The 19,156-nt window shown below is 34.2% G+C and overlaps 1 protein-coding gene across 1 annotated transcript in view; it reads left to right on the forward strand.

Annotated features, from left to right (window-relative positions):
* The window catches only part of plcd3a (phospholipase C, delta 3a), a 40,964-nt gene that overhangs the window by 608 nt on the left and 21,200 nt on the right, over positions 1-19,156 (forward strand). Inside the window, exon 2 of the mRNA XM_051100693.1 lies at positions 10,602-10,769. Within this exon, the coding sequence (XP_050956650.1) occupies positions 10,602-10,769 (168 nt within the window). The remainder of the gene's footprint in view (positions 1-10,601; positions 10,770-19,156) is intronic.

Raw genomic sequence — 19,156 nt, forward strand, 5'->3', positions numbered from 1 at the left:
TCACAGAAGGCAAACTTAATCTCAGCCACTAACTTTTTTTTTAACTCTAGAAGTTCATATTGTGAAATGTCAAATGAGCATGTACTCATTTCACGTTAAATCAATCAATAAAGACCTTTACTCATTTTGCATGACATGAGTGTTGTGAGACGTAGTGTAAACTCATGAGATTTTTGATGTTTTATCAACCCTTTAGTGTCTAGGTGTTAGTTTTTACCTGATTTTGGTAAAGAATAGTCTAATGCACATGATTTTGGCATTTGGACCTGGCTTTGTGACATTTATACAGTTATAATTTACAACAATTAGATTAAGTTTGATTGGTTGGTCATCCCAAGAGTGCTTGACAGCAATGGGACATTTGACAGTTTGTATTACTATGATAGTTGAGCTAAAACAGAGCAGGGAGAATTTGTTGTTGCTGTTTTTGGAAGTGTTTTAAATTAGTTGTGTGGTTTTTCAGACATACAGTGCACTACCAGTCAAAAGTTTTTGAACAGTACGATTTTTTAAGTTCTTTAAAGAAGTCTCTTCTGCTCACCAAGCCTGCATTCATCTGATCCAAGTACAGCAAAAACAGTAAAATTTCGAACTATTTTTACTATTTAAAATAACTGTTTTCTATATTTTAAAATGTAATTTATTCCTGTGATTTTAAAGTTGAATTTTTAGCATCATTATTCCAGTCACATGATCCTTCAGAAATCACTCTAATATTCCGATCTGCTGCTCAAAAAAACATTTATTATTGTTATTATTATGTTGAAAACAGCTGAGCAGAATTTTTTCAGGTTTCACTGATGAATAGAAAGTTTAGAAGATCAGCATTTATCAAAAATAGAAATCGTTTATAACATTATAAACGTCTTTATCTTCACTTTTGATTAATTTAAAGCATCCTTGCTAAACAAAAGTATTAATTTCTATAATTGGTATAGTGTATTATGTTACAAAAGCTTTTTAATTCAGATAAATGCTGATCTTTGGATCTTTCTATGCATCAAAGAATTCAGAAAAAATGTATTTAACCGTTTTAAATATTGATAATAATAATAATAATGTTTCTTGAACAGCAAATCTGCATATTCGAATGATTTCCGAAGGATCATGTGACGCTGAAGAATGGAGTAATGATGCTGAAAATGTGGCTTTGATCACAGGAATAAATTAAATTTTAAAATATATTCAAATAGAAAGCAGTTATATAGTTAAATAGTAAAAATATTTCAAATAATCCTATTAATGTTCAAAAATGAATGAATAACAAAAAACATTTTGAGAACATTTTTAAAGTCACCAGATAGCTTTGGATGAACATTCTGTTAAAGGGATAGTTCACCTAAAAATGACAATTCTGTCATAATTACTCATGTCGTTCCAAACATGTAAGACCTTCGTTCATCTTTAGAACACAAATGAAGGTGTTTTTAATTAAATTCAAGAGCTTTCTGGCCCTGCATAGACAGCAGCGCAACTGACACGTTCAAGGCCCAGAAAGGTAGTAAGGACATCATTAAAATAGTCCATGTGACATCAGTGGTTCAACCTTAATTTTATAATGCTACGAGAATACTTTTTGTGCACAAAGAAAACAAAAATAACGACTTTATTCAACAATTTCTTCTCTTCCACGTCAGTCTCCACCACTCAGTCATGTGTGTTTTCTTTGCGCACAAAAAGTCTTGAAACTTCATAACATTATGGTTTAGAAAAATGCGCCAAGAGCCCTGTGTTCCTTTTTAACAACCTTTTCTAAATGTTGTGGACACAAGAACAAGCCCCTAAGCCTGTATGCTGCAACAATATATGCAATGCAGTATTATCCTTTTTTTTTTGGTATGTCTGGAATGGCCGGACATATTATATTTTTTTGTGATTAGCAGCCACACATAACCACACTGCCACAGTCATAACCACTGACTCCTCTCACACAATTATTATTTTCCCACTCATGTTTACCTCTCATCTCCACCCTTCAGCAGTATGACTCTAGCTGAGATCACCACCACCTACACCTATGGCCCTTGATTATGCTGTCCATGTAAAAACCATTCTACATGTTTTTTTTTTAATATAGGCATTTTTGTTGCATATCATGCAAATGAGATGTCTTATTATGCAGCAAGCTGACATCCGAAACCAATACGTCATGCTCAGATCAGCCTAGTTCTCAAGCCAAGCCAAAATAACTGTGCTAGTTTATGCTTCATGCTTTTGAAAGGAACCACACGTAAGAGATAAAAATATTTGAAAACATATAAAATGGATGTCATTACATGACGACTATAACATGTAATCCTGGACTGCCTGTAGCGTAGTATAGCAATTATGCAACAAAAAATATATGCAGCATTCTTCATGAACAATGGCTGATTTCCAAGAAAAGTAACTAGAGTGTATTTAAATCATTGTTTAGCAGTCTGTTATTGCAATGCTTTTATTGACCTCAGCAGGTCTTTCATCAGATGTTTTTTACACCTCTGCATGTTTTAGCTGGGTTTCTTCTGCATTTGACCATGAATGAGTTGAATGTTGTCGCTATATCGAGTACCAGATCGTCTGAGGACTCGTCTGCATTCCCTGGCTTCTTCCCATAACTACAGCACTGTGGCTGCAGTTACATGAGAAAGAGTTTAGCTTTAATGGGCGATAACCCTGCTTCGGTTTAATTGTGTCTGTTTAATGTTGTGCTCATCTGTATTATTTTCCATGGCAACCTATGGAGAATTCATTGTTTTATTTTAATGCAACTTGTTCCATTGGTTACTTTACTGCCATGGCTACTGCGTCAATAGATATGCTATAAGTGCATTGTTCAGATTTATTGCACTTGTAAAGTGATGCTGGGTGGCTTGTATGAAGAGGCTGTTTAAGTTGGTGCTCTTCAGTGGCGTGAATTTAATGTTACTATGTCAGTACTTCAAAATACAGCACTCCCGTAGGGACAATCAAGAGGTTGAGGGTTCACTTGTTTGAGGGTTGGGATTATAAACACAATGTGATGGTTTCATTTGAGCTGAGTTGCTCCCAGGTTGCTGTAGTTGGTTTACTGTTGGTGTGCTTCTGCTAAATGACAAAGTAATGAGAGAGAGAATAAGCCATCCAAGCAATAGCGCCCACATTTATTCTAAATATAGACATGCTCACTATGGACCTCAGGTGAACCGTAGGTAACTGTAGTCTAAATGTTGCGTGCAGTAAAGCATGAGTCATCTTTTTAACAATGATTGCATTTAAGGGACCATATAATACATGTTTTAAAAAACATCTTATTTTGTCACTGGAGTCTAAACTACTGTTTATGTTTTTGAAAGAAGTCTCTTGTTTTCACCAAGGCTGCATACAGTTAAAGTCAAAAGTTTACATACACCTTGCGGAATCTGCCAAATGTTAATTATTTTGGAAAAATAAGAGGGATTGTACAAAATGCATGTTATTTTTTAGTTAGTACTAGTGACCTAAATAAGATATTTCACATAAAAGACATTTACATATAGTTCACAAGAAAAAATAATAGTTGAATTTACAAAAATGACCACATTTAAAAGTTTACATGCATCTCATTCCTAATACTGTGTTGTTACCTGAATGATCCACAGCTGTGTTTTTATGTTTAGTCATAGTTGTTCATGATCCTCTTGTTTGTCCTGAACAGTTAAACTGCCGGCTGTTCAGGGGTGTAAACTTTTTGCATTTGAGGTTCAGGGTAAACTAATCTTATTTTGTCTTGTGGGAAACATGTAAGTATCTTTTGTAGCTTCTGAAGGGCAGTGCTAAATTAGAAAAACATGATATTTAGGCAAATTAATTTTTTTTACACATCTTCATTCTGTTCAAAAGTTTTCACCCCCCGGTTCTTAATGCATCGTGTTTTCTTCTGGTAGTTCTTCTGTAATAGTTGCATATGAGTCCCTCATTTGTCCTCAGTGTGAAAAGATGGATCTCAAAATCATACAGTCATTGTTGGAAAGGATTCAAATGCACAAAAATGCTGAAAAAACATAGAATTTGTGGGACCTGAAGTATTTTTCTGAAGAACAGCAGGCAGTTTAACTGTTCTGGACAAACAAGGGACTCATGAACAACTATCACTAAAAAAAACACACACAGCTGTGGGTCATTCAGGTAACAACACAGTATTAAGAATCAAGTGGATGTAAACTTTTGAACAGGACCATTTTTATAAATTCAACTATTATTTTCTCTTGTGGATTATATGTAAACATATTTAGCGTGAAATATCTTATTCAGGTCAGTACTAAATAAACAGTAACATGCATTTTGTATGATCCCTCTTATTTTGGTAAAATAATAAACATTTTACAGATTCTGCAAGGTGTATGTAAACTTTTGACTTCAACTTGACTGAAAATACAGTAAAAACAGTTATAGTGTGAAGTATCATTACAATTTAATTTAAAAGAGCTGTTTTAATATGTTTTAAAATGCAGTTTATTCCTGTAATGCAAAGCTGAATTTTCAGCATCATTACTCCAAGCTTCAGTGTCACATGATCATTCAGAAATCATTATAGTATGCTGATTTCCTGCTCAAAAAATGTCCTTGTGATTGTAAATGTTGAAAACAGTTGTGCTGCGTAATATTCTTGTGGAAACAGTGATAGATTTTTTTTTTTTTTTTTTTTTGGCTTTCTTTGATAATTATAAAGAAACGTTTTGTAGTATTATAAAAGTTTAATGCATTCTTGCTGAGTAAAAGCTTTATTTTCTAAAAAGTAAAAAAAAAAAAACTTGCTGACTCCAAACTTTTAAGCAGTGGTGTACTTACAGTAAAGTTAATTGAGGTTTTTTGAACCAAAAAACAACCCAAAGTGGTAATTTTCTTTTTGCATGACCAGTTTTCTCCCTCTCACTTACCCATAAAATGAAATGTCCTTTTTTCACTACTGTATTATTACGATTAAAGTGACCTCTATTATGACTGGCTAACCTGTTTGCATTTGAAGTAAGTGGCTACGTGTACAACTTATGTGTTAGAGGCTGCTGTCACATCTAGTTTGCGCTGCACTTAAAAGTTTAAAGCAGACGTATTTGTGACATTTTCACAGAACAAAATGTGAGAAACAAAAGTCAGAAACATTCATAAGCTCTTTAAATCTGATATGAGATTCATGTTTTTTCAGCTTGGTTTCAGTAGTTTCAGGTTCCTGTAAAAGGGAAAACAAAAAATGTGTTTATGTTAAGTGAAATGATTTCCACATGGCGGCCCCCATGAGGCAACCTCAGTTTTTCATCAAATATGTGACCCTGGACCACAAAACCGGTCTTAAGTAGCATGGGTATATTTGTAGCAACATGGGTCAAAATTATCGATTTTTTCTTTTATAGCAAAAAATCATTAGGATATTAAGTAAAGATCATGTTCTATTAAGATATTTTGTAAATTTCCTACTGTAAATATAGCAAAACTTAATTTTTGATTAGTAATATGCATTGCTAAGAACTTCGTTTGGACAACTTTAAAGGCGATTTTCTCAATATTTAGATTTTTTTTGCACCTTCAGATTCCAGATTTTCAAATAGTTGTATCTCTTCCAAATACTGCCCTTACATCCTAACCTCATGACTGGTTTTGTGGTCCAAGGTCACATGTTTATATTTAGTTTTATTTGAGCTTAACTGAATTAACACATACAGATTTTATTCATTTTAATTAACAATAACAACATTACTGAAGACTTGCATTGGAGCCTTCTTAGGCATATCTATCAAAAGCTCCATTCATTTGTAGTTTTGAGAATGAGGGAGAATACTGGGTGCTTCTTTTTACCACAAATCATATATTAGTCTTCTTCTTTATACATGATTTAGTTTAGTTTTATTTGTGGTGTCATTTCATTGCCATATTTCCAGTAGCTTTGTCTTTGTACTCTGGCAATGTACCAAAAACTCTCTTTCTCTCTCTCTCCCTCCCTCCCTCCATCAGCTTTTTCCCCTGACCTCTGTGCTGTCTTTCACGTATACATACACGCTTGTCATTGACACTTTATCAGGGTCTTTTCATTCTGGTTGCTGTGGTGAGGGTCTCTTTGCTCCAAACACTCTTGGCTGCTCAGCAGAAACAGTTGAGGGCGTTTGCATTGCCTCTCTCTTAGGCATTTTTCCTTTGTTGATTGCCAACTTTTTTATATGTGTTATTTTCTTCTAGCCCCATTACAGTCACTTCACTTTCTCTTTAATGTAGTTATTTTACTCTGAAGTTACATGAAAAGTATTAAAAATGAAAGAAAGCCATGTTTTATGACATTTCAGAGAGCTGGTGAAGAGAAGAGTTTGAAGTGGTGTTGACTAGAGCAAGTCTCCATGCTGTGAAAGAATGCAGAGCAGCTATTTCACTGTGAGCATGACCTCTGTCTTTTATTTAGGTGTTTTTTGAGTCCAATTAAAGCTCTGGCAGAGATTCAGGTTCACTAAACAGTTACACCACATTTGCATATTTGCTCAATGCAAAAATGTGTTCACTGCCAGCAATCCCTTTAAATCAGGTGCTAAATGCACTAAAATAGCGCTGCACTTCATTTAAATTAAATCATGGCTTAACATGGTTTATAGATTGCGGCCTATTTACCTGGCACAATTAATGCTGAAAATTTATAGACATGAACACTACTGTTCAAAAGTTTGGGGTCAGTAAGGTTTTCATTTTAAAATAAATGAATACTGAAAGTCAATGGGGTCCAAAAGTCTCAAGCTTAAAACTGCTCAATGTTAATCCATTCAAATCCAACAAAAAATGTAAGGAGATAAGATCACTAAAATGTAAGTTTTTATTTATTTATATACTTTTTCACTTTCAGATGAAATCAAATCATTGATCAATTTACACATACAGATTTAAGATCAACTATGGTGACTTGGGCAGTATCTCATTGGTTTTTGCATGTCACATGACATATGTCCTGCCATAAGCGCCAGTGAGGTTAGTGACTTTATTGACTGAGCTACTTTTTTTGTCATTTTTGTCTTTATAATATGGACAAAAGCAGCTGAAACGTTCAGAAAAAAAGAAAGGAAAAAATAAATGAATATTTTTTTTCAGTAGACAAATCAAGTAGGTTAAATGTAAGAGTGAAGACATAATGTTTCAAAAGATTTCTGTTTCAAATTAAAATTGGTGTTCTTTTGAACTTTCTATCCATCAAATGATTTATGAAAAAAAATCCACAAAAAATTAAATGGCACAACTTTTTACAACATTAATAATAATTTGAAATGTTCCTTGAGCAACAAATCAGACTAATTTCTAAAGGATCATGTGACACCTAAGACTTTGCGACCACTGAAATAAACTGCATTTTAAAATATTTAGTTATTTTGAATAGTCATTATTACAGTGGCGTTTTAGTGCCACGGTAAAAATATAAAAAAATCTAAGATTACGATATTGAAGTCATAATATTACAAGAATTAATTTAAAACTACGAGAATAAAGTTGAAATATTATGAGAATAAAGTCAAAATACTATGGGAATAGTGTTGAAATATTTTGAGAATAAAGTTAAAATTATGAGAATAAAGTCGAAATGTTATGAGAATAAAATCAAAATATTTTAAGAATAAAGTTGAAATTACGAAAATAAAGTCGAAATGTTTCGAGAATAAAGTCAAAATATTTTGAGTATTAAGTAAAAATTACAAGATTAAAGTTATAATATTTTGAGAGTCCCAGCTTTCAAAATTTCTCAGTTTTATAGCGAAATACAAACAATATGTCTATATTACAATAATGTTTTTCACACTCTTTAATGTGGCACGACAGATGGCTGTATTTGCTTCAGTTTAAGCGGCATGTAAATCAATCATCTTACCAATTACAATAATGATACGTTCTTTTCATTAAATTTGGCTGTAGGCCTACTGTTTATTTTTCATGCCTTCTGATGTTCCTTCACTTTTATATCTTGATATCAACTTGAAGTAAAGTGGAAAAACACATTTGTAATTTGTATTTCGTGATAAAATGGACAGAATTTGAAAGCTGGGCTGTATTATATTTAAAGCAACAACGCATATAATTATTGTGATTACTTGGTGGCTGGCGCGCTGCAAATAATGAATGGAAGACATTAAATATTATGTCCAATCATTTACTGTATTATGCAGAGAATAAAACAGCTTGTGAATAGTCACTTAACATTAGAAAAGAAAACAATGCAAGTTATGTTAACGAGTTGGAACCCACTTCAACCTTTAGAACATATTGTTGTTTTTAATTCAATACATGTGAGGAATGAAAGATTGGACGCCACAGATGTTTTTGCGGAGTAGGAGGTGGAATTTTCACAAAGAAACAGTATAATTTAATGAAACAAATGTCTCATTGTAGGCTAATCGAAATGACGATTGATTCACAAATACTGCGATCTGTCAAGCCACATTAAAGAGCTTGAAAATTATTTTAAGACACATTGTTTGTATTTCACTAATTTACTTTTGAAAGCTGAATCTTTGATTTATATTAAAAGTACCAAAAGCACAAAGCTTATTGCTATTGGGTGGCTGGTGCACTAAAAATAACGAATGCAATCAAAAGACGTTAAAATATTATTTCCAAGCATACTTTCCCCACGAGTATGACACATGGTATAATTTCTGCTAATAATCCCACATATATTTGTAGTATTAAAAAAGGTTAAATAAGAGAGCTACGGCACCCCCAGAAGGATTGTCGAAAAAAAGTTGTTCCTGTTCATTCTGTTAGTAAATATCATATTCTTGATATTAGGCTGTTTCCGCTAGTCCTTTAAAGTTGACTCTTACTCATCCAAGTAAGATGATGCAGCTGCTCGGATGCAACAGTATGCAAATAAATTCCGGTAGCCTGGCAACTTCTCCCGGTGCTCTAAATCCGGGCCATTTGCTTGCGCAATATACACTGTAAAAAATAAAAAACACAATTTGTTGAGTCAGCTTAAAATAATTTGTTACCCTGCTGCCTTAAAATTTTAAGTTCAGTCAACTAAAATAAGTTTATTCAACTTGAAATGTTAAGTTGTACTAAGTAAAAACTTAGATATTTGTGTTTGCTAAACTTAACAGATGGGTAAGTAACCCAGCTGCCTTAAAATCTGAAGTTGATTAAATTCAAATATCTAAGTTGTCACTTAGTATAATTTAACATTTCAAGTTAAATAAACTTTTTTTGAGTTGACTGAACTTAAAATGTTAAGGCAGCCAGGTTACAAATTATTTTAAGTTGACTCAACAAATTGTTTTTTACAGTGTAGGCTATACTCTCAAAATATTATAACTTTAATTTCTACGATTTAAATTTTCGAAACATTTCGACTTTACTCTCGTAATATTAACTTTTTTCTCAAAACATTTCGACTTTCATAATTTCCACTTTATTGTCAAAACCTTTCGACTTTACTCATGAAATTTTGACTTTATTCTCTAAGCTTTTTGACTTTATTCTTGAAATATTTCAACTTTATTCTCAAAATAGTTTTCATAATTTCGACTTTATTCTCAAAATATTTCGACTTCAATCTCGTAATTTCAGATTTTTTGTTTTTTTAACGTGGCACTAAAACGCCATCGTACATTATAAATCTTACTGTATTTTTGTAATCAAATAAATGCATCCTTAGTGAGCAAGAGAGACATCTGGAAAAAAAAAAAACTTATTTCAAATATATACCAAAAGTTTGAACATTTTCTGTTCTTGATGGTAGTAATCCATCTTGTTCTAGCTAATCAAAAGAGCTTTTCTTAACCAATTTACACTATACAAAGTTAACAGGGAAAGCCTTTAGCTTTAGCAAGATTTTACCTTGATTTCCATGAATTAGTGCTAAAACAAAATGGTGTGTGCAAGTGAGCGTTACTGAATACAAACAAGCAAAGTTACTGAATTCCTCCCTCATCCTGTTTTTTTTTTTTTTTCAGCTCAGCCTATTGTAACACCGCACCGCTTTGCACAGCCAGGCTTAACTTAGCTTTGAAAAGTCTATAAAGAGCTCAGTGTGCACTCCTGGCAGTTTTGCAATCTTTGCTCTTAGTGAACAGTCCAAGCTATGAAGGAAAGCAAGTCACTTTAATCTGGAAAACAAGCATGTGTTAATTATTAAGAATGACAGCATGACAAAAAACAATCAAGAAATAATTTCCCTATTATTGTCATTTGATATCCTGTTATACGTGCAGTCATCACTGCTGACGTTGACACACAGTTATTGGTATCTTACATCACTGTGGGATGACATCATCCCTCGTGTTTGTGACTGTATCTTCTGACCTCCCGGTGCTCTCATGTCTCGAGTATGTGTGAGTGTGCACATATATATTTATTTTGGAAGATGTTTGAGTAATGGGTTGATTTTGGTCCATGTTTTGGATGAAATTTCAAAATGGCGTATGAGTCAGTGCCGGGAAGTGTGTGTCTCTGGCACATATAACCTTGTGAATATGAGAACAGCCTTGGGACAGCACATTATGAGTGAATTACGGTACGTGTAACTCTTAGAGACTTGACACTCCATATTTACGGCGTGCAGCAGGTGTGTTGGACAGACTGGGAAACATTTAGAAAGAACAGGAGGTGGTCATATTTTAAAATTATGCATGTGTGTGTCATAGGTGTGCTGGACGATGAAGATGTGCGACTGATGCTGCAGGGGTCAAAGATGATGAAGGTTCGATCTCAGCGTTGGCGGAAGGACAGGAGCCTGAAGCTTCTGGAAGACTGTGTGACGGTGTGGTGTGAGTCCAGCAAAACCTCTCGCAAAGGCCAAAGACAGCAGACCTGTGAGTATATCATGTGTGACTGAACTACATCCAAAAACAAATATCAAAATTCAGCTTGCAGCACAGCATTTGTGAGTTCTGAAATTGTGTGGCAAGATGTGCAGGGGTCAGTTCAGTAAGAGCTGTCAGCTTAGCTCCTGAGGCCTTTTTAGCAAGATATTTTGTTTCTACATTTTGAGTTTACCACATCTCTGCAGTGGATCATTTTCTGTTTCATATGAATCACATAGAAACAAAAAACAGTGTTGGATTTGGGAAGTAGAAACCATAAACCCTTAACCTACACTGTAAAAAACAATTTGTTGAGTCAACTTAAAATAATTTGTAAGCTGGCTGCCTTAACATTTTAAGTCCAGTCAACTCAAAAAAAGTTTATTCAACTTGAAATGTTAAATTATAGTAAGTGACAACTTACATATTTGAGTTGAATCAACTTAAAAAATTTAAGGCAGCTGGGTTACTTACCCATCTGTTAAGTTTAGCAAACACGAATATCTAATTAGTTACTTAGTACAACTTAACATTGTAAGTTGACTAAACTTATTTTAGTTGACTGAACTTAAAATTTTAAGTTAGCAGGGTAAAAAATTATTTTAAGCTGACTCAACAAATTGTGTTTTTTATTTTTTACAGTGTAGAACATCAACCAGAAGCATTGACAGTTGAATAGGGATGTAATGATAGTATCAATATCGTGGTATCGCAATAGCAAAACTGTTTCAATATTATTGTGGTCACATGATCGTATGACATGATATAGGTCTTCCAGGCAAAAAGTGTAGATTTTTAAAATGGTCTAACATAAAAAGTCTTCAAAGATGTGTTTTGGGCCATTATGCTTTGACATGGTATCTGTCAAACGAACTTAAACCGAAAGCGCAATACAGCTTAAACCCTTCATCAAGTCTGTTTTCACTACGTGTTTTAAAGCGAAGCGCGCACTTCATTCAGGCAATCAGCTTGTGATCCGGTGAATAGCTCCGTTCACAGTGAGTGAATGCAATGAACTCATTTATTGCATGTACTGTGAGTTTAGCGTGTGTTTGGGAACGCATTGGCCACCAGTTATGCTTTATTTTCGTGGCAGATTATTACAGCATTTCACTAGATTTGTAGTGAGACACATTTTTCTAAGTTTGTTTTCACGCTCTACTGCCATTTCATTCAAAATAAAAGCTTAAAAGTGCAGTATGAACTGCTGACAGTTAGCAGTTTAAATGGGTAATGTTACTGCAGTCCAAATTCAAAATATCTCTTTCAGGTGTAGAAATAGTAAAGTATTGTAATTCCTCTGCTGTAGTATAAAGCAAAAATAATACACCTTTGAAATATGCATTTTCATTTATTTTACAGTGCAACTGTTGTGGCTGTTAATGTCATAGGAATAACAATAATATAAGTTTGTTATTATTATTATATTCTAAATTGTTTGGCTTCAAAAACACCAGTGTGAATGTAATTTTGAGACAGTATATTACAAATAAAAAGAGGTTTGAGTCCCGATTAAAGTTCAGGTAGAAGTCAATTCACTGACTGTTTTCTGACTTAAAAACATGGATTAGAGCTCTTACTTTTGAACTCTCAAAGTGCATTAGATTTAATAATTTAACTTTAGAACGTACAAAATTTTCATTTTTTCCAAGTCTTCATTTGTCTTTTTTTTTAAATATCGTAATAAACATCATCTTGTGGACTATCGCGAAATCATCGTATCATGAGATTTTGATATCATTATATCCCTAAAATCGAAGAATCTTTAAAAAAAAGTATCACAGTTTTGAAAATGCTGAAAATACTATGTGGCACAGTTGTTTTTAACATTGATAATGATAAGAAATATTTCTTGGGAAGCAAATCAGCATATTAGAATGATTTCTGAAGGATCATGTGACACTCAAGACTAGAGTAATGATGCTGAAAATAATATATTTTATATAATTTTTTATCTCACAATACAGAGAAAGGTAGATGATTTAGAAATTACTTTATATTGACATGGGAGCCAGTGATGTCATGACTGTAGGGAGAAAGCTGCCACGATGCCAAAACTTTTACATGTGAATGAGAGGCTATAATACTGCTTCTGTGTTTGTTGCAGTCGGTTGCAGTATGGAAACTTATTTTTTTTCCAGGTAATCAGATCAAGGAAACATAGTCACTCCCTGGAGGAAGAATAATGATCAGAAAACAATTACAGTCTATTTCTTCCACTTTCTCCACTTACTCTGACCTCATACTTGGCTTTAAGTCCAAATAAGGCGTTATTAATGTTTTGTTTACTATGCTGTCTTTTTGAATGCCTATTGTTAACCTCATCCCAAAGGACCGGCAGGCATTAAAGGGATAGTTCACCCACAAATGAAAAAATTCTGTCATTAATTACTCACCCTCATGTTGTTCCAAACCTGTAAAACTTTCGTTCATCTTCAGAACACAAATTAAGATATTTTTGATGAAATCCGAGGGCTTTTTGACCCTGCATAGACAGCAACACAACTGACACATTCAAGACACAGAATGGTAGTAAGGACATTGTTAATCATCAGTGGTTCAACCGTAATCTTACGAAGCTACAGGAATACTTTTTGTGTGCAAAGAAAGCAAAAATGACTTTATTCAACAATTTCTTCTCTTCAGAATGCCGGCAGGAGTGCACACGTGTCGTGGTACTCCTGTGAACGCACGGTGGAAACTGACACGGAAGAGAACAAATTGTCAAATAAAGTCGTTATTTTTGTTTTCTTTGCACACAAAAAGTATTCTTGTAGCTTCATAACATTACGGTTGAACCACTGATGTCACATGGACTATTTTAATGATTTCCGTACTACCATTCTGGCCTTTGAAAATAGTTGTGTTGCTGCCTATGCTGTGTCAGAAAGCTCTCAGATTTCATCAAAAACATCTTAATTTGTGTTCTGCAGATGAACGAAGGTCTTACGGGTTTGGAACGACAAGAGGGTGAGTAATTAATGACAGAATTTTCATTTTTGGGTGAACTATCCCTTTAAATGGATAAGGATGTTCAATTTTTAGTTAATGAATGCCACTGAACTTAACAGGATGGATGGATTTGGCTTGTAATGAACTGTAGCAGTGACCCAATTAGTCACAGGTCAAACAAGAGAACGATTTTCAACTGATGTTACAGAAATGTCTAAACCCTGCACTAGTTATGATGCAGAAAGGTTATGCAGTGATGAGTCATTACAAGTGCCATCACGATATATTATGTATGGGTTTTGTATTTTTGTGAGACTGCCTTTTGTTGTTTTTCAACCATTTTTAGTTTATGTTATCATTAGGGCTGTCATTTGATTAAAATCATGAATTAATTGCATGATATGCTGATTATTTAAATGAATCACATAGATATTCAAGATACTTCAAAGACATCAAATTCTTTTGGTAGACAGGTAAATTAGGTAGACTGAGTAAAGAATAAACGAATTGTCCTAAAGTGGTATGATGGGGTGATCCAGTATTATGCTTTTGCCCAAAGTAAACCGCTCACCTTTGACCATCTGTGATATATTGCTCAGCAGGTTTTTGATGAGGCACAGGACCTTCCAACCAATGCAACAGCAAACAGAAAACCCATAAAGCTTTGTGTGCATATGTCTGAACTCATTGCACAATGCATGTGTGGTTGCGTTTGTCTATAGAAACTAGCTCAGACCCTCAGCTTCTCTCCAGTTTAATTTTCTACTTTTGTTTGTCTTGTTACATAAGCTCAAACAAAGCCAGGAAATTAAACTAGAAATATTTCCATTTATAAACTGCGATTATGAATCAGAACTGTCTGAAAACTCGCTTTAAAAGATTTCAAGCCAGCAGATTTGGTGCTTACTTTGAATAGGGCCATGTGCCAATTAATTGTCCCAATCTGTTACTTTCACCTGTTTTTCAGGTGATTTGTAATCTTCTTTTAATCACACAAATTCAACCTTTGCTCCTAGCATAATAGAAACATACTGCAGATTCATCTGTGACAAGAGACATTATGGCATATGTGCTTATCATCTTTAATCTCTAGCTGTTCAGATGATTGTTAATCTGTTTTAATCTCACTTTTGCTCTTCGGATGGATCGATAATCTGCTGTAAAAATTAAAGAGAATCAGACTTCCTGCTATAATTCCATTTATGTCGCTTCACTGGAGCAGGGGAATGTTATTTCTCTTATTGAACCACAGGCCTTGATGGACACATTTATTTAGGGACCCTCTGTCATTTATCTCAGCCCTCTGAAATATCTGTTATTACCTCTACTGTTATCACCCTCAAAAATCTTTAATTATATGATCTCTCTGCACATTTGCTGAAAACATTGACTGCACTGATAGGGCCCTATGATTTCCGCGATGCGGAAAACGCGGACGGAATTGCGGAATCCAGTCATAAAAACGGAATTTACTGAATAACGGGGAATGTCACGGAATTTGTTTGAATGAATTAATTCAAGTTTGAATGAATTAATCAAAAGTAGGTCCTTACACTTATATCCAACTGCAATATGGACTAGTATCTGTAAATATTACGCCTCAAAAATACCATTTAAATGTAAATCCTGTATGTTCCGCGTGTCTCTGTTGTAATGAACGAGTTTGTATACTACACACACTGAAGCGCACTTGAGGCTCGCGGTGATTTCAGCATTTGACCATTCCGTTTTAGGAAAACTAGCATCATATCACATACACACAGAAATGTAAAGGTAGACACGGCAACCCGTCAAAATTCCTGTTAAACTTGAAGACATTGTGCCAGAAATATATTATTACTATTACTGCTACTACTAAAATGAAACAAACATTATTTTTTTAGGGTATAATCACACAACATTTCTTCCATGTTTTAATTTTAATAGTAAATTCCCCTTTGTTTGCCAAAGAAAGTTAGCTTGACTTTCAATAATTAAAAGATTAATGAAATTAATGTTTTATGCCTTCATTTGATAACTAGAACATTTTAAATACACAACACAGAATTTCTGAGCTTTCATAAGGCTATTTTAAGAATAAATTTGAAAAAATTAAGTATGCATTCAAATAATTAGACATGCTAAAACACAGAATTTGATAACAATAAAACATATGGTGAGAAAAAATAAAACATTTCATAGGGCCCTAAACATGTCATTTTTGTTAAACCTTTAGTAAATTGATGTGAAATTGTATGTGTTTCATAATTTTAATTAATTAGACATGCTTTTTGAATAATAAAAAGGAGTTGAGAAAAATTAAAATGGAAAAAAAACGGAATTTGGAAAAAAATAAAATGAAAGTTGGGAAAAAATTAAATGGATTTCATAGAGCCCTACATTGAGATAACTGAGGCAACTTGAAATGCAACAAAATATTTGATTTAAAAAGGTTTTTTAATCAAATATTTTATCTATGTCCTTGCTACCTTTCTGGGCCTTGAACCAGCTGCGTTGCTGTCTATGTAGGGTCAGAAAGCTCTCAAATTTCATCAAAAAATATCTTAATTTGTGTCTTGAACATAGGTCTTACAGGTTTGGAACTATATGTGGATGAGTAATTAATGACAGAATTTTCATTTTTGGGTGAATTATCCCTTTAACAATCCAAGCCTTGAATCCTAAAACCAGTCCTGAATCGGACTCATTCTTACACATGAGCTGTGAACAACAACTATATAATTTGTAAAGTAATATAGACATATGAATGGAAGCATGTTTTTTTAAATCCATTTTAGTCATATGTTTCTGGATTCTGAAATTCTGAAACCAAATTTCCACATACAGATGCAACCATACAGTAAGTTTAAGCCCATGTCATGTGGTTACGAATAATCCTTGCTCTTAGAGGGAATTTATGGTTCATTCTGATGACCTCTGATGAGATCCTCAGGACTTAAGTGAACTTGTAAGTAATCATGTGGCTCTGTGACACATGCACAATCAGTGTATTGTTAGTAATCAGTTTTGTGATTTTTCTGTGTAAGATGCTGATTATGTAATATCGTTATGTAATGATTAGTGTTTTCATTGTAAGTGGAACACATTTGTGCTTTACCGTCTTTTGACTCCCTGCAAAATGCTGCTTTTGTAGTTTAGACATAAATGCATCATGACGATGCACCCTACACAACATCTAAAGACCGCCCACTCACCTGTCAATCATCTACTGTAGTAAAACGTCAGTTAAAACAGGACTTTATGCAGCTTCTTTGCTATGCCAAATGCCAATATATTTCGAAACAACAGTCAAATTTACAGTATACCGTATAATTGCTTCACTCTTGGCAAACCAAAAAAATTGTTCATCATGAAATTGTTTGTTCAGTGCACTCGACAAGTTAGGACAAGATTTGTTGGAAAAAATGTCTTCATTTGTTTTTTAAATCTCAAAAAAAAACCTTACCATGGACTTTATATCATAACATTATTGATCGTGAGATATCGTTACAAATATCACAGTTTTAAAAAAACTGAACATTTATAGTGGCACAGTTGTTTTTAACATTGATAATGATAAGAAATGTTTCTTGGGCAGCAAGTCAGCATATTAGAATGATTTCTGAAGGATCATGTGACACAGAAGACTGGAGTAATGATGCTGAAAATTTAGCTTTGCATCACAAGAATAAATTATATTTTATATTATTTTATAACTTATAATACAGAGAGAGTTAGATGATTTAGAATATCATTGATATCATGCTTGTCAAATATTGTCAAATATTGTTAGATAAGTAAATGGAAAGTCATAAACGTCAGCTACAGGGGTGTTTCCTCCAAGGAGGCCAGGGAGGCAGTGTCTGCTCAAAATATTGGATGAGAAAAAATCAGAGTACAAAAATAAAACAAGGCCAATTTTACAAAATTAAAAGTTGAGTTTTAACAGTCCCCTTAAAGCGTTGTGAGGCAATGCCTCCATTGCGATATGATTGGATATGACTGGTTATGATTGGCTGTGATTGGTTCATGCTATAAATAATGCCTCTGGTGTTTGTGCTCCATGATCATGAATCAGTCTGAATGAACAATATAATGGCGTTAATGGAAATACTAATTAAAAAAAGTAAGTAAACAACTCACACACTTAGATGTAACCACTTTGTTATGTTAAAATGGCATGAAAACATGATCTGTTTTTAGTTTTTAGTGAGTAATCAACTTGGTGAAATTTATAGTAAATTGAGGATTTTTGCCTCCTCGTTTGCACACGCCACTGATTTGCTAGTATATGTGATCACATGGTAATAAATCATTATTTAAAATAAAAAGGCTAGTTTTGTAAGCAGTATAATGTGTATTAGTATAAATAGATGGGAAGATCTGTATTTGTGAGTATAAGAGACACTGACCCCCAAACTATTGACATTTGAAACACACTTCAACACTTGAAAATGCTTGTAAACCAGTTTTGTTTGTACTGCTGATCTCAGAGAGTTGCAGTAGATGAGACGGCCTCTCTCTCTGTTTCTGTCTTGTGCTGCGTCACACTGGCTTCAGGAATGCAGGCTGAGCTGCTCCTGTCCTATCCCACCATGCTCCTCACAACTCACGGACTGCCACATTCTTAAGGGAAAAAATTACATGTATGTGTGTAAAATAATGATGTGTTTGCATTATGAAAAGTGCTTGTGCATTAAACATTACATAATGCACCACTTCATCCCTTAGTTATTTTGCCTATTTATTAAGGTAGATAAAGGTAGAAGACACATGGTTATGGCATAAGCATCAGCCTGCACTAAATGATGCTGGTCTGTGTAGGAGATGGGTCTGTGCAGGTGTCATTGTGCTGGTAGGCAGCAGCTCCTCATTGGACAGCAGATGCAGGGCTGGATCTCTGGAGAGTTCATGCGCCTGTGCATCTATGCAGCGGGCATTAGCGAGGAATGCCAGTGGCATAGAAAACGCCCATGCATTGCAAATGTTCCAGCACACGCGCGCTGTTAAAATTAACACCCTTCTTCTCCATACGCACAAGAATTATGAATGCATGTTTGTCAGTGTTTGGAAGTGGGCAGGGAGCCTTTGCCATTTAAAAGGGCATTTATTTATCTTGCCCTGTGGCTCTGCATGTCTCTTTGTTTATTTGTAGAGTAGGAGTTTCCATGGTTTAAAGACATTATTGTTGCAACTACTGTCTATGATTTCTCATTGGCCGTGTCCCAAATAGCACACTACATGTGCACTTTCAGTCTTACAATGGACGCAGCGTGCGCATGTCTGTTAAATCCATGAGACCATAGGGTGTCCCATTCGTCACCTGCGAGCTACCCAGGAGTCAACCAGCATTACGTCACAAAAGTGTGGATTCAAAGGAAGACCATGAGGGTTTTGGGTGCCATTTGGGACAGGGCTATTATAGCTGACTTGAAATGTGCACTTACTCTAAAATGATGAAGGAA

Source organism: Labeo rohita, chromosome 3, assembly GCF_022985175.1.
Source record: "Labeo rohita strain BAU-BD-2019 chromosome 3, IGBB_LRoh.1.0, whole genome shotgun sequence".
Classification (NCBI taxonomy): domain Eukaryota; kingdom Metazoa; phylum Chordata; class Actinopteri; order Cypriniformes; family Cyprinidae; genus Labeo; species Labeo rohita.